This window comes from Bubalus bubalis, chromosome 17, assembly GCF_019923935.1.
Source record: "Bubalus bubalis isolate 160015118507 breed Murrah chromosome 17, NDDB_SH_1, whole genome shotgun sequence".
In the NCBI taxonomy this organism is placed as follows: Eukaryota; Metazoa; Chordata; class Mammalia; order Artiodactyla; family Bovidae; genus Bubalus; species Bubalus bubalis.
In genome coordinates, this window is record NC_059173.1 from 7,593,308 (window position 1) to 7,607,930 (window position 14,623).

A 14,623-nucleotide genomic window follows, 5' to 3' on the forward strand; every position below is an offset into this window, starting at 1 on the left:
CTACCAATATACTTGACTCAGCTTGGAGTCACAGTGATTGGGTCGGGGAGGGGGGGGGTCACATGATTCAACCTGGGCCAATGAGAATCAACCCTGGGATTTCTGTTGAACTTCTAGAAAAATGACACTCTTCTTTACTTGGGTTCCTAAGCCAGTGGGATACAGAGCAGCGGCTGCCAGGATCCATTTTTACTGCTGCATAGGAAGGGCCTGCCTGAGAATGAAACTGTCCTAGAGATAAGCAGAGCCAAGAGCTCAAGAAACACATTCCTGTGTGGAACATCTGGACCCAGCCATGCCTGAAGCCCCCATGCTGCTGACGTCTCAGTTCTATCAGTACATTTTCTTTTTCATTTGCACCAGTTGGAAGTGGGTTTCCGTCACCAGCAGAAAATGTTCTGACTTCTAAAGTGACCCAGCTGAACCCAAGAGGAGCCAGTTTGGGATTCAGAGTCTGGCTAATTGCAAAGCAGGTAATGCCTCAGAGAGTATCCTTGCATGGTAATTTGAGGGCAGGGGGGCTGTTTTGGGTGAAAGAGGAGAGAGGAATATGGTCTCAGAACTGATGGGGAAACGGGACTGCTGAAGAGAGTGTGGTACATTCTTGGAGAGAACAGAGTAAAAGAATAGCACACCCATTAAAAGCCCAAGGAGACTGGGAAGGAGGCTGAAGTCCTCCAGGCATGCACATGGAGGCACTAAGCATTCAAGTTACCCTCTTTGTGCCCTCAGGCTGGTGAGGCTCAGGCACCCTCAGGTTATAGAAGGGCAGCGTCACACCCAATCGCTGCCCCCTAGATTGCCCTGGCTGTCTGTAAGGTGGTGAGTTCCCCATCACTGCAGCTGTGGAAGCAGATGCTGTGAGTGGGGGTACTGGGTTAGAACAGCATTTGTCAATGATCCGTGGACCATCAGTCACAGAATCATTTGGGGTTTCTCCAGCATGTGGATTCCTAGGCCCTGCACAGATCTACCCAATCAGGATCTCCAGGAAGTGGTCGAGGAAGCAGTCTGTGATCCCCAAGGTGATTCTGATGGATATTAAAATGTGAGGATCTCTACTCATTTCAGTGCTTCTCAAGCTTAAAAGCACACACATCGTCTTGGGACCCTAGGTGATGTGTTAAATGCAGATTCAGCTTCAGCAGTTCTTGGGTGAGGGGCAGAGAATCTGCTCAGGTGATGATGCTGCTGGTCGACAGGCCACACACTGAGAGCCAGGAGTTCCGTGGCTTCACAGATTTGATGTTGGCCCCCACTTATATTCCTACGGCTGAAGAATGGGCCATGCGCTGGGACAGAGGCCCAGCAGGAAAAAAGGATTCCACTCTCCCAGGCCAGGCCAGGCTGGGTCAGTGGGAAATATGACCAGTCTCATGAATGGGCTGAGTAGTCCTGAGAAGACAGAGCTCTGCAGACAAGGCAAGAGATCAGGGATTTAACTTTATGCAATAAATTTAAGAAGTGTCATTTACTGAATATCACCATGTGCCCAGTACACAGGCTGGCCGCTTGTAAACCATTATTTGATTTGTCCTTAAGACAGCTAAATAAAGGAAGCATTTCCCTTAGTCACTGGGATTCGCGATATTCAAGATGGTGGTGACTCCATCTGCCAGGCCCGTGAATGCAGAAAAAGCAGAGACCCCTGCTGATGCATGGTGGACACGCAGCATGCATGGTAAGTAATTTTTGTTGTAATAAATCACTGAGATTTTAGGACTGTTTGTTACACCAACGGCACCTTGTTGATCCTGACTGATATATATGAGGGAGCTAGGACTTCACAAGGCTAGGATTTAACCGAGATCTGAATGATTTTGTGTTGCTGCTGTTGTTTAGTCGCTCAGTCGTGTCTGACTCTGCGACCCCATGGACTGTAGCCCCGCCAGGCTCCTCTGTCCGTGGGATTTCCCAGGCAGGAATACTGGAGTGGGTTGCCATTTCCGTCTCCAGGGGATCTCACCCACCCAGGGATCAAACCCACATCTCCTGGATTGACCGGTGGGTTGTTCATCACTGAGCCACCAGGGAAGCCCTGGACACTTCTATAGCCTGTGTTAACTCCCCTGAGTCCAGCGCAGGCAAGAAACGGGTGCCTGCACACCTCCAGTCAGTGCTTGCGTTTCTTCCGTCCACAGCCCGAGCCCCTCGTACCTCTCGTGGTTGCAGCCGTTGGTTGAGCCGCCATCAGCCAAGCCACTCTGCGAACAGGAGGAACAGGAGGACTGCCGGGGGCTGGGTTGCCACAGGGATGGCAGGTTGCTCACAGAGACATCCATTAGGTCCTGGGGAACTGTGGTGGTAGAAAAGGGCAGAGGAAAAGCCCTGGTAAAGCTTTTGTGGGTCACAAAAGCTTCACCCCAAAGCAAGCAGCTCACCCCCACACCAGCACAGGGACAGGGAAAGACCCTGAATGTCACACCAGGAAACAGCGACCTCAATCACTGTCAGACCCAGGTCCTTGAACCCATCCAAGCCATTGAAAGCCACCACCAAGATTTCGGGTCCCCGAGGTGATGGGGAGAGCTGATGGCAGTTGAAGAGACAGAAAGAGACCAGAGCCGAGTAGACAGGTCCAATTGCAGAGCAGGAGGCCACCCCTCACCATGCTGTCATTCAGTTGTCCTCACGGGAGGCTGGCAGGAAGGGAGGGGAGCCTGCTGGGGAATCCTGGGGAGGACCCATGGCCTCAAGTCCCCAGAGGCAGGTCTCACGGGGCGCCCTTGGTGGTGAGATGTAAGGGAGCCTGACTCAGCAGGGGAGGCAGGGCACTCAGTAGCAAGGGGACCCAGAGGAGTCCCCACTGATGAAGATGCCTGCACTCTCCACGGTCCTGCTCCTATAGCTGCTCTACCAAGAGAGCCTCACATAGGTTGGCAACTCCCCCAGAATCATGTGGGGTGCTTCTTTAAAAGCCATATGCCTGTATCCCACCCATATGCCTGACCTACTGAATTAGAATCTCCTGGAGATACAGCCTTCGAGTCTGTCTTTCCGAAAGAGTTCTGAGGTAGCAGCCGTGTCTGAGAGCCAAGGGGCACAAACGGTCTCCTAACTGGGACAGTGGTGGTTCCTGATCAGGTGCTCCCAAGGATACACCACTCATCGTTTCCCATATTGTTTTCTTTCCCAGCTCCATGCAAGCCACGGCGTTTGCAACGCTGCAGAACAAACACACCGGTGACCCAGGCATTACCATTTCTATGGTTAATTTCCTGGCCTCTTGGTGCAAGAAAGTTATTTTCTCTAGGACAGGACTTGCTGGCTGTCTCCTGTAAAGGGTCAGGTAGACAATATTTGAGGGTTTTCAAGACGTCGGGTCACTATCATAACCATTCTACTCTGCCGTCATAGAACAAAAGTGGCCCAAAAAATTGCAAACAAATGAGCATGGGTTGTGTTCTAATAAAATTTCATTCATGGACACTATAATGTGAATTTCATATCATTTTCACGTGTCACAAAATATTCTTTTTTTTTTTTTTTCAGTTATTTAAAACCGTCAACACCAATCTTAGTTCCCGAGCGATACAGAGGATTCGGTTTTTGGGCTTAGTTTGCCAAGCCCTGCTTTAGGAACTTAAGAGGGGTACACGTTTGCCCGATGAGCAGCGCCTCCTCAAGGATGGCTGGTAATACCTGGCCTCTCCCCTTGGGCTCTAAGGAGCGGAGGAGCTGTGGACCCGGCCCCACCAATCATCACAGCTCCCTTGTTCACAGCATCTGCCGCACCCACGGACAGAACAGAAAGCTGCTAACAGAATGAGGTTCTGGGGGCCATCAAAAGTGGCTTTGTAGCAGACTCGCCAATGAACTGGCCAAGAAAGACCAGTCAGCCCCTATAAAATGTCTTGAAAACATTTTATGAAAACATTCTTGAAAACGTCAGTTCTCAGCCAACCTCTGGGAAGCACCGACCAGGAGATGTGCCCAGGTGTGGCAAGCATGCCCCCAGCCCCAGCCTCTAGCACCCTGCAGACATCATCCGTGGACCCCTCTGCTGCTGAACCCACAACACCCCAAGCTGTGTCTTGTAGCACAAAGGCAAGACAGTGCAAGGCATCAATTTTCCCTGCCTCCGTCTCCCCCTGGGGACCAGGACTCAAATGACAACATGGCAGAGGTGGCCGGCGCCCAGTCCCAGGGGTGAGGGGAGCCCAGACATTACTGAGGGACTGCGGCTTCAGGCGTGACGTGGGGAGGGTCGTGTCCCATCTGGCTTGCGCCCACCGGCTGCCCCTGGCCACCACTAACGCGGACCGGCCTGCAGGAACCACCATCCAGGCAGGGCCCGCAGAGATGGGAGGAGTGCCGCCCAGGGGGCTGGAAGCAACTTGAGAGACAAAAATACAAACACGAATGAAATGGAAGGTCTGCGGGGGGTGGAACAGGACACTGAAAAGGCAGGGGAACCAATTCCCCGGGGCTTGAGCCTTTCCACTGTCCTGCTCCACACAGTTCCCCTGGCTTGTATTTGATTAGAGGAAGAAACAATGCTGACATCTATAAAGTGCCTACTATGTGCTGGGTGCCATACTATTCAGGGAACTGCCTCATCCCTGATGAGCCTGTAAGGCAGTGGTCCCCAACATTTTCAGCTCCAGGGACTGGATTTGGGGAAGACAACTTTTCCATGGACCGGGGTTGGGGTGGATGGTTTGGGCAAGATTCAAGTGCATGACATTTATTGTGGACTTTATTCTATTATTATTGCATCAGCTCCACCTCAGACCATCAGGCATTGGATCCCAGAGGGTGGGGACCCCTGCTGTAAGGGATGTGTTTCGTCTCCTATTTTGCACGAGAGAAAACGGAGGCTCAGAACAACAAGACAGCTTACTCACCCAGAGCCTCACCAGGTCGTCACTGGGATAACCCGTCTCTTTGGCTAAAGTCCCTTCTTCTCTTCCCACTAACAACAGCTGTCGCTTTCCGAGCTCAAGTCCTACCATTATCCCATTTTACAGATTGGAAGACTGAGGCACAGTGAGTTTAAGCAGCATGCCCAAGACTACCCAGCTAATAAGTGGTGAGGCTGGGATCCCAACCCAGAGGATCAGACCCCGAGAGCCTCTTCATACTCTTTCATTGTTGGCTGTTGACTCCCTAAACAGTCCTTGCCCTAGACCAGCGGGTCTCAACTGGGGTGCTGCCGGCCTTCCAAGGGACACTTGGCGATGTCTGCAGACATTTCTGGCTGTCACAGTGTGGTGCTGGTGGTGGGGACGGATTCACTACTTGGCATCCAGTGAGTGGACACCAGGGAAGCTGCTCAACATTCTACAGTGCAAAGGACAGCCCCCACCACAAAGAATTTTTCTTGTTATTCCGTCACCAAGTCGTGTCTGACTCTGTGACCCCATGGACTGCAGCACTCCAGGCCTCCCTGACCCTCACCATCTCCCAAAGTTTGCCCAAGTTCATGTCCATTGAGTCAGTGATGCCATCCAACCATCTCATCCTCTGCTGCTCCCTTCTCCTCTTGCCTTCAATCTTTCCCAGCATTAGGGTCTTTTCCAACGTGTTGGCTCTTTGCATCAGGTGGCCAAGGTATTGGAGCTTCATCATCAGTCCTTCTAGTGAGTATTAAGGGTTGATTTCCTTTCAGATTGACTGGTTTGATCTCCTTGCTGTTCAAGGGACTCTCAAGAGTCTTTTCTAGCACCACAGTTCAAAAGTATCAATTCTTTGGTGCTCAGCCTTCTTTATGGTACAGCTCTCACATTCGTACGTGACTACTGGAAAGACCATAGCCTTGACTATACAGACTTTTGTTGGCAAAGTGATGTTCGGTTTTTAATATACATCCTGGGCAGGGCATAGGAGAGCCCCCACTGCAAAGAATTATTCCATCCGAAATATCAGTAGTGCTAAGATTGAGAAACCCTGTTTTAAACACACTGACTTGGTGACAAGGAAGACAAGGATTTAGGTGCAAGTTGGGAGATGTTTCCAAAAAGCACAGGTAGGGAGAGATAAAGGACCCAGCAGGAGAAGGGCGAGCAGAGTAGCGAGTTAGTCACCATGTACATTGCTGTTATGGACAACTGGCACTTGATCTCGTGAGGGGTCTCTCGGACACGTGCAGAACACACGTTTCAGAATGTTCTCACTCGAGGGGTGAGGGAGCTGGGGTGTTTATACACAGCTCCTTCCAGTCGCTGACTGCTCCAGGGAGGCACTGATTGTAGTCCACCCCACCCACGGGCAGAAGGAACCCTGGTGGCTGGAGAAACCGTTAGTCAAGGAGACACTTAGCCGGCAGACGGCAGTGGAGCTGCACACACAGAGGGTGTGAGTGGGCGCAGCCAGCATCTGCTCCCCTGGCACACGCGGGGCCACGACAGGCTACCGTGGATATTCCCCAAAGAGGAAAGACGTCGAGCACCCAGCCTGGCTCCCAGCAAGAGCCTACAAATCATTTGTTGGGTGGGTCCCCGTAGAGCGAGCTGCCAGGGAAGGCAGCCCCAGGGCATCCAGCCCCTCGGATGAATCAGCTCTCTGGGGGGACGTGGTACCACAGAGAGGCTGGGGCAGCTCCAGACCTCAGTCCTGGGTGGGAACAGATGTAGGGATGCACGTCAGGGCACTCTATGGCTCTTAATGACACAGGAATGTGAGGCTTTGCTCCTAACGGGCCATAAAGGAACACAGGTGAAAACACAGGCTAAGCCAAGGCCTTACCACCAAGCCTGCCCCACACGCCAGCTCTGACAGGACTGGGTGTGAGCGCGGGCGTTAGGAGGCCTGGCACAAGGAGTCCAACCCCACCAGGGAGGACGTCTGCTTTAAAAACGTCCTCACTGCCAGCTGTGGTCACTTAGACAAAGGGACTCTCAGAGCCATTATCCATCGAATGGGAACAACAGGGCCACAGAGGGTTAGATAAAATGAGGTTTACAGAAACAAGCTATAACTCATTACTCACTTGTTTAACAGACATGCATACAGTGCCTAACAAATGCCAGGCTTCCTTCTGAGAATTTTTCAAATATTAATTCATTTAATCACCACCACAGCCCTCTGGAATTGACGATCTTTGTAGTAAGCTCAGTTTCCATTCACTAAGCATCTACTTCCCAGCAGGCACCATGCAAACGGCAGGACATACGTTATAGCCTCGTGTGCCAGTGTCTAGGGTTGCCCTTCCCCTCTGCTGTCTTTTATTTAATTTTTTAGCCGCGCTGCATGACTTGCTGGATCTTAGTTCCCCAACCAGGGATGGAGCCCGCTCCCTCGGCAGTGAAAATGCAGAGTCCTAACCACTGGACTGCTGGGGAATCACCCACTCTGCTGTCTTGACAACTACTTGAGGCCTCATTCTATGGGCTCTACAATGACCAGCTTATTATCTCACTGAATCTTTACAACAATCTGTTGAAGTAACAAAAAATAACAGTGACAACCACATGATAGCATTTGAGTGTTCTTTCTGTGCCAAGTACTTTATCTCATTTGATCCTCGTGAAGGTCCTGTGAAATAGGTGCTATGAACATCCCCATTTTACAGATGAGGAAACCAAGGCACAGAGGGGTGAAGGGATTTGCCCAAGTTCACCCAGGATTCCAGAGTCCATGTCACAGCTGCTACCCCATGGCACCTCACACCCAGGGACACCTAAGTTAGCCAAGCAGAGAGTGGTTATTCATTTGGGGGAAAATCAAGGCTGTAGATACCCGAATTTCCTGATTCCAAGTTCCCCTACTAACCCCAGAATTCACATCTCTTGTCCTCTGGTCCCACGTAGCTGAAGTCAATTTCAGGACCAGCTAAACAGATTGATTCCCCGGGCCGAGGGCCAGGGCAGCTTACCAAGTTCGGACTGCATGCCAGGGTAGATGATCCTGAACACGTAATCTGTGGCCTCGTCATCTTCCTTGTCTGAAGACGTGGACTCGGATGAACCCTGGGGGCTTCGCTTGCGCAGTTTGGGGAATACTTTGCCCTGAAAGAACACACCCCAAAGCCTGGCCCCTGGGACACACCTGTCCCGCAACCTGCACAGCCTGAGGGTCCCTGTGGGGCGTGCATGAGCCCACGCAGCCACACAAGGGCCCAAAGGCAAGAAGGGCCCCCCACGGCTGACCCCCAGCCCTGCCTCCCTGGGCCCCCACGATCACTCACCTTCCCCCGCTGAGACCAGAGCGGTGGGTCCAGCTGTCCGTGAGGGAGCAGCCCGTTCTCCAGGCAGGAGAGGAGCTGCAGGAGGTGCCCTCCCTTGGGGAAGCGGAAGGGCGGCCTCTGGATCCCGTCCTGGCTGACCAACACCACCGTCCCGCCGCTGTCCACTGCCGCCGCGACCCGGCCAGAGGAGACCCGGCAGGAAGTCACGATGAGGCGTGGGGATGCCCCCTCCTCCCCAGACATTCCCAGCCAGACCCAGGGGTCCCGCTCCGAGGCTCTGGGAAAGGCCTGGGCAGAAGGTCGGGGCAGTTTTCACCTCCTTTGAGTCTCCCTCATCCTACCCGCCATGGCCATTGACTGGAGAATGACCGGACAAGGCCAAGAGGAAGGTGGGCAGCCTCCCTGCAGCCACCCAACAAAGGAAGATGATGCCCCTCCTCAAACACCCCCAACAGGTTGACCTGACCTATTTCTGTATGGAGGCTGTCAGACAGATCCCTCTGCAGGGCATGCATTACATGCCTTAAGCACGTACTATATACACACACAGAGTATTAACGGCACTGTCTTATCGTAATACTCAAAACAGCTCTGTGAGGCATATCTATTATTGCCTGTTTTGCAAATGATAAAACTGAGGCTCAGAGAGGTTATGTCACTTGCCCAAGGTCACACAGCTGGTGATAGCAGAGCCTGGATTTGAACCCAGGTGTGTTTCATTAAATAGGCTTAAACTACTATCTTTTATGCCTTGGTGAGGTGCAGATTCCTTGCTTTCTAAAGCAGGATGGCCTTTTGCTTATTCAGTACATACCTTCTTTGAGCTATAAACTCCAGTTATAAATCTTTGATTTTCAGAACACTGAACTCGGAGGGACAAAGGCCTGGATGTGGGACCAGACTGGGGAGCTTAGAAAGGCTGTCTGTGTGCCATGCTGCTTCCTCGGCTCTAAGATGGGAACGACGGTGCCTCTAGCACTGGGTTGTAGCAACAATTAAACGTGAATAGTGAGAACCGCGCCTGACATATGGCTTTGACGCTGAGCCCTTAACAAACGTCACTTGATCCTCACAACAACCCCATGAGCAGACACTGTTACTATCCCCATTTTACAGATGTGGAAACTGAGGCTCAGAGAGGTGAGGTCACTCGTCTGAGGCTGCACGGATAATAAGGGGGCGGGGAAGAAGCCCCATGTTTACCCGCGGTCCCTACCTTGCTGATGGCAATGCAGGTAGACAATCTCCTCCAGGCGGATGGTCATGGCGTAGTCCCAGTAGACACTGGAAGGGGCGGGAGGGTCAGGCTTGCAGGATGCCCGTCCCATGCGTCATGGGGAAGCCCCACCCACAGGCTCCTCCACCCTCCTCACCAGGACCACCTAACCCCCAACATCCATGTCCCCAGACTTCCCAGACTCTATCTCCCCTTCTTCTGGCTCCAGTATCCCAGTTTTCCAACTTTCCCCCTACACACACATTTCTTTAACCTCAGTCTATGTGGCTGAGGCTGACCTCGCCTACCCTCCCCCTTCAGGACTCCAGGAATGGGCACCTGACCCTGGCTTGGCTGATGATCATATGACACTGTTCCGGACCTTGACCCAAGCAGAACCAGTGAGACGCAATTATTAGATCTACGTGAGAACTCTCTGGGGAAGAAGGGCTTCTTTGTGCTAGAAGCGTAGCGGTAAGGCTGACAGAAGTCTGCAGATGTAGAGGGCACTATGCAAGAAGAGCCTGCCTGTGAACGGAGTCAACAGTCAGGGAAGGAGAGCCAAGAGATGGAAAGAGGTCAGGTCCTCATTTGAGCCCCTGGATCCAGCCACGCCTGAAGCCACCACCCACCCCTGCATTTTTTTTCGGTTCATGCGAGCCAATGCTTCAGGCAGCTTGAGTTTGGTTTTATGTCACCAGCAGACGCTGGGGGAGAAGATGTGAGGAAGACAGATTCCTTGCCTTCATAGAACTGAGATCTAAAGGGTGAGACAGTCCGAACACAAGTAGGGACAGATTTATTAAGATTTTGTAAATGCTAAGAAGGAGATTCAGGGCTCCGTGCAATCTGAACTCAGCGGGGAGGTCATAGAAGGTCTGATATTGAGGTTTCAGATGAATAAGCTGAGATAAGGTTCAAGGGCAAGAGTGTTTCCTGGCTCCCAGAGGATTTCTCCATAAGAAACTCAGGTGTCTGGCTGGAGCTGAATTATCTGGCCCAGCTGAGGACTGACTGTACCTCCCAATGACCCTCTCTGAGGACAGATGGGAACCTCTGCTCAGGAAGTGATCAGCTTAGAGAATGATATTAATCACACCAAAGCCTGGCGGTAATCACACTGAGATTTAACATCACACAGAACACAGTAACAGTGCTGTTCATGGCCCTTGAAGAGAGTACTTATTCTATACGTATATATATATACACACACACACATGCGCACATACACATGTATATAAACACATACATGTATATACACATACATATATTTACATTTATATTTACAAGTATGTATAAAACTTCTAGATAAAATCCTATAATCCTATGACATCTGTTTGCTACTGCAGGGCAATAGGCAGGGCAGAGGAGGGTGAGGGGGAGGTTTAGGGCTGTGTGATGGGTACTTGAGTTCTTTCTACTTTCATGTTAGAAAGTGAAAAAGTGAAAAGTTGCTCGGTTGTGTCTGACTCTTTGCGACCCCATGGACTATACAGTCCATGGAATTCTCCAGGTCAGAATACTGGAGTGGGTAGCGTTTCCCTTCACCAGGGGATCTTCCTAACCCAGGGATCGAACGCAGGTGTCCCACATTGCAGATGGATTCTTTACCAACTGAGCCATCAGGGAAGCCCTTTATGTTAGAAATTCCCCATAAGCAAAAGTTCTGAGGAAGTCAAGAACATGTCCAATAATAATAGAATCCCCAGCCACCAGGTCTGTTAGGAGCATGACTCCAGGGCCTTTGTTGGGTCTTATAACTCACAGGGCATCCAGGAGCCCTGGACGAGATGCTCACACCAACACCTCCAGCTTCCTTTTGCATTGGGTGATGGGTAATGGGGCTGGAGACCGGGGAGTATTGCCATTTCTGGGCTTACGAGATCTTTGTTAGTATTTCTCTCTCCCAGTGGTGTTTGCTCAAGGCACTGCCTAATTCCCACCCCCTAAGACTCTTCCAGTTGGTTCTCAGATCCCATGAATTAGCCATGAGGCCACAGCTGCAGGGAGGCTGGGCCACATGGCCATAACAACCAGACAGATCAGGGCCGGGGCGGGCCACAAGGGACAGGGCGCAATCGTCCCTGTGCTAAGGGGAAGGGAGGGACTTACCTCTTCTCATAGTCCAGGTCCCCCACAGACCCGTTCATCAGCTGGTTGGGCGTCCACTTCAAGGTCATGACGTCGGCCGTCTGGTGCAGGGACAGGTACCCCGGCACAGCCTCCATGTCGTCTCTCTGCAGAGAAAGGAGGACTCAGGCCTGGTCGTGGTGCCAGAGTCACAGTGGACTCAAGCCCTGGCCTATGGGACTCGCGGGCACACAACCAGAACCAAGAGGTTGGCTCATTCCCTGCAAGGCCATGCCCACTGGGAAGACCCTGACCCTCCCTCCAGGTGGCTGTGCGAAACAAAGCCCTCTGCAAACAACCACCAGGATGGGTTTGGTTCTACAGGGTCCAGCTGTGAGAGCCGCCCACTGTACCCAGGGCTCTAATGCAGAGGTGGGGTCGGGGGGTGGTCTTTAGAAGAAGGAATGGGGCTCTGCCCTTTCAACAATACCTTTTTCAAAACAGAAGGCATTTATCTGCCATCACTGTGGCCAGTCTTAAGGGAGAAAGAGAGCACAGCTGAGCTCCATGTCCCCTCCTACAGATGTTACCCAGAGGCCCCTCCCCAGATACCCCCTCCATGCTCCCCGCCCAGCAGCTCCATCCTCCGCCTTCCCAATTCATCTGCTGAGCTTCTCACTTGCTCCACTTTATCCCAAGTGGGGTGTGGTGGAGGGGGCTCCAAGACTCACATGTAAGAGGCAGCCTTCCTCCTTTCAGACCCACCCCCAAAAACATGTGGAGACAGACAACCAACATTTACTGGGCACTCAGGGTGTACCGAGCCTGGCTCTGCTCCACCAGTATCATCTCAACCACACTGCAACCCTGGGAGGTAGCACCCTTGCTGTATTTCATCGAATCTAAGGCACACAATTGTTTTTTCACATTTTAATGCACCCGAAGTGGGGATGCGTCTCATAATCAGCAGTTATCTTACTGTGACATAGTCATTCTTGCCCAGTCTCGTGCAGACTCAGTTACAGACTTTATACCGTTGACCCCTCAATGAGGTTCTGTGTAGTGGTTTTTACTCCACATGCAGAGTATGGGGGTTTTTTAAAATGTCTTCGAAAAGACGATAGATCTGTGATCTGATTGGAAAAGTGACTGTGTACACAGGAAGGCTGCTTCCTTCCTACATACACACCAGTATCTGCACTCCATAAGCATTGGCTGTGAAGACGTTCCCCTTGATATCCTAAGCACCCCGTGTAGAGCAGGTTCAGCACAGATGAGGGAACTGAGTGAGTGAGTGATGACAAGGGAGAATGATAGATAAGACAGCAGGGTGGACAGGCAGTGGATAGATGGACTGGAAAACAAATGGACAAATGGACAGATGGAGGTTAAAGATGGGTGGATGGATGACTAATGGGTGGAGTTGATGACGGATAGAAGGATGGATGGATGTATGGATGGATGTAATGACGGATAGATGGATGGATGAATTAGGTGGCTGGGTGGATATAAATACAGGCAGATGGATAAAAAATGGTGAACGCATGCACAAACAGAGGGATGGGTGAATACAGAAGCTGGAAGAGAGTTGACTGGCTGGCTGGGTGGGATACTGACAGATGAATGGATGGATGATTGAATAGAAGGACATACCAGCCTGTGGGTGAACAGATGGAGAGATGGAGATATTGGCAGATGCATGAACAGGCGGATCAGTGAATGGATGGATGGATAGATGGATGAGCAACCTGGGGCCACAGGGACCCCCCTCCTCTGTAACCTGGAGCCAGACCTGCAGTGGAAGCCCTGGGCCAAGATGGGGACTCTCACCGGCTGGACCAGAACATTGTTCTTGCCGTAGAGCAGGGTGGTGCGGGAGTTCTGATGCAGGGACTCCACATAGTCACGGGCAGAGAGGGAGGGCCGGTCGTCCATGCTGCCACTCGAATGCCTTTTCTGGATCTGGCAACGTGCGGGGAGGTGGCGGGTGAGGCCTGAAGTGACTGTCAAGGCCCCAGTCCACTCCCCACCTCCATGCCGAGTCCAGAACTCAGCTGGACTCCCCCGCGGGGCCCCACTGTCCTCCCCACTCACGCAGAGGGCGGGACGCTTGGTGGGCGAGTCCTGCCTCAGGTGTGAGCTGTGGATGCGGTGCCTCTGGACGAGCTCATCAGCCGAGGGGTCCGTCCAGAAGTGGTCAGAAGTCTTCATCTTGGTGTACTCCAGGGCGCAGGGCCCCACTGCGGAGCAGATGGGGCTGGGAGCCCATCGCCCCAGAGAGTCCTCCTTCCCGTCTCCCACCAGAAGGACCACTTATTTCCCTACTCCTCCCCTCCAGCAGCTAGGGTACCCCAGGCTCCTGCCAAAGAGGGACCAGCGCAGGAGCCTGAAATCGAGAGGCAGGGACCAGTTTTGAAGGTGGGAGGCTGGAGGGGGGCGAGACAGGCCCTTCGGAGGTGACCCCTCGAGCCGAGACCGAGATCCAGATGAGGCTCAGGGCACTGGCTGGGCCACTTACCCAGCAAAGATGCAAGGATGGGGCCGTCCACTGGGTCCATCAGGAGAGCTTCTTTCTCATAATACTTACTAGCAAGAGAGGAAAGGACATGCAGGGTTGGATGGTGACCAGAAGGCACACAGTTGACTACAGACTGATGGTTGAGAGCCAACAGACTGGGTTCAATGTCCCTCTGGTCACCCAGTTACTGCTGTGAGCCTCAACTGCCCCATCTGCAAAATGGGCATAATGATAATATTATGGGCTGCCTAAGGACGTTTGAGAGGGACAACAGATGTCAGGCACTTAGCACGGCACTTGGCTGTAACTGCCTAATACAAAGGCTGTGGAAAAGCCTTAATGATAATAACAGGAACAATCATTAGAAGGCTGTTGAGGCCTGGCTGATTCTATCTGCTTCTCTTGCATCTTCCATCTCAGACAGGAAGGCACTTAGAGGGTCAGATGACGTCTGCCCTTCTAATGTTATCGAGGCAATAAAATATTTTAGCTGTGGTGTGTCCCCAAAAGCTGTACTAACAGGCCTTCCCGTCTGGGTAACCGATGCAGATGATGCTGGCCTGACATGATCAGAAATGCCTTCTGGCCTCTGACTCTCCAAAATAACACGCGATGCCATCAATAGTGTTTGAGCTGAATGGTTTCTGTTTTTGTTCGTTTGAGTTGTGTGTGCTCAGTCGCTCAGTCGTGT

The 14,623-nt window shown here is 52.0% G+C and overlaps 1 protein-coding gene across 3 annotated transcripts in view; it reads right to left on the minus strand.

Moving 5' to 3' along the window:
• Positions 1-14,623, minus strand: part of SGSM1 (small G protein signaling modulator 1) — a 73,024-nt gene that overhangs the window by 24,507 nt on the left and 33,894 nt on the right. For 2 of the 3 annotated variants that reach the window (XM_006055583.4, XM_006055585.4), the window contains 9 exons: positions 13,933-14,000; positions 13,509-13,654; positions 13,245-13,376; positions 11,457-11,581; positions 9,345-9,412; positions 8,129-8,292; positions 7,817-7,949; positions 4,172-4,336; positions 2,158-2,296 (listed from right to left, as the gene is read on the minus strand). In XM_006055583.4, coding sequence (XP_006055645.3) covers positions 2,158-2,296; positions 4,172-4,336; positions 7,817-7,949; positions 8,129-8,292; positions 9,345-9,412; positions 11,457-11,581; positions 13,245-13,376; positions 13,509-13,654; positions 13,933-14,000 — 1,140 coding nt within the window. The remainder of the gene's footprint in view (positions 1-2,157; positions 2,297-4,171; positions 4,337-7,816; positions 7,950-8,128; positions 8,293-9,344; positions 9,413-11,456; positions 11,582-13,244; positions 13,377-13,508; positions 13,655-13,932; positions 14,001-14,623) is intronic. The other variant, XM_006055584.4, reaches the window with a different exon arrangement.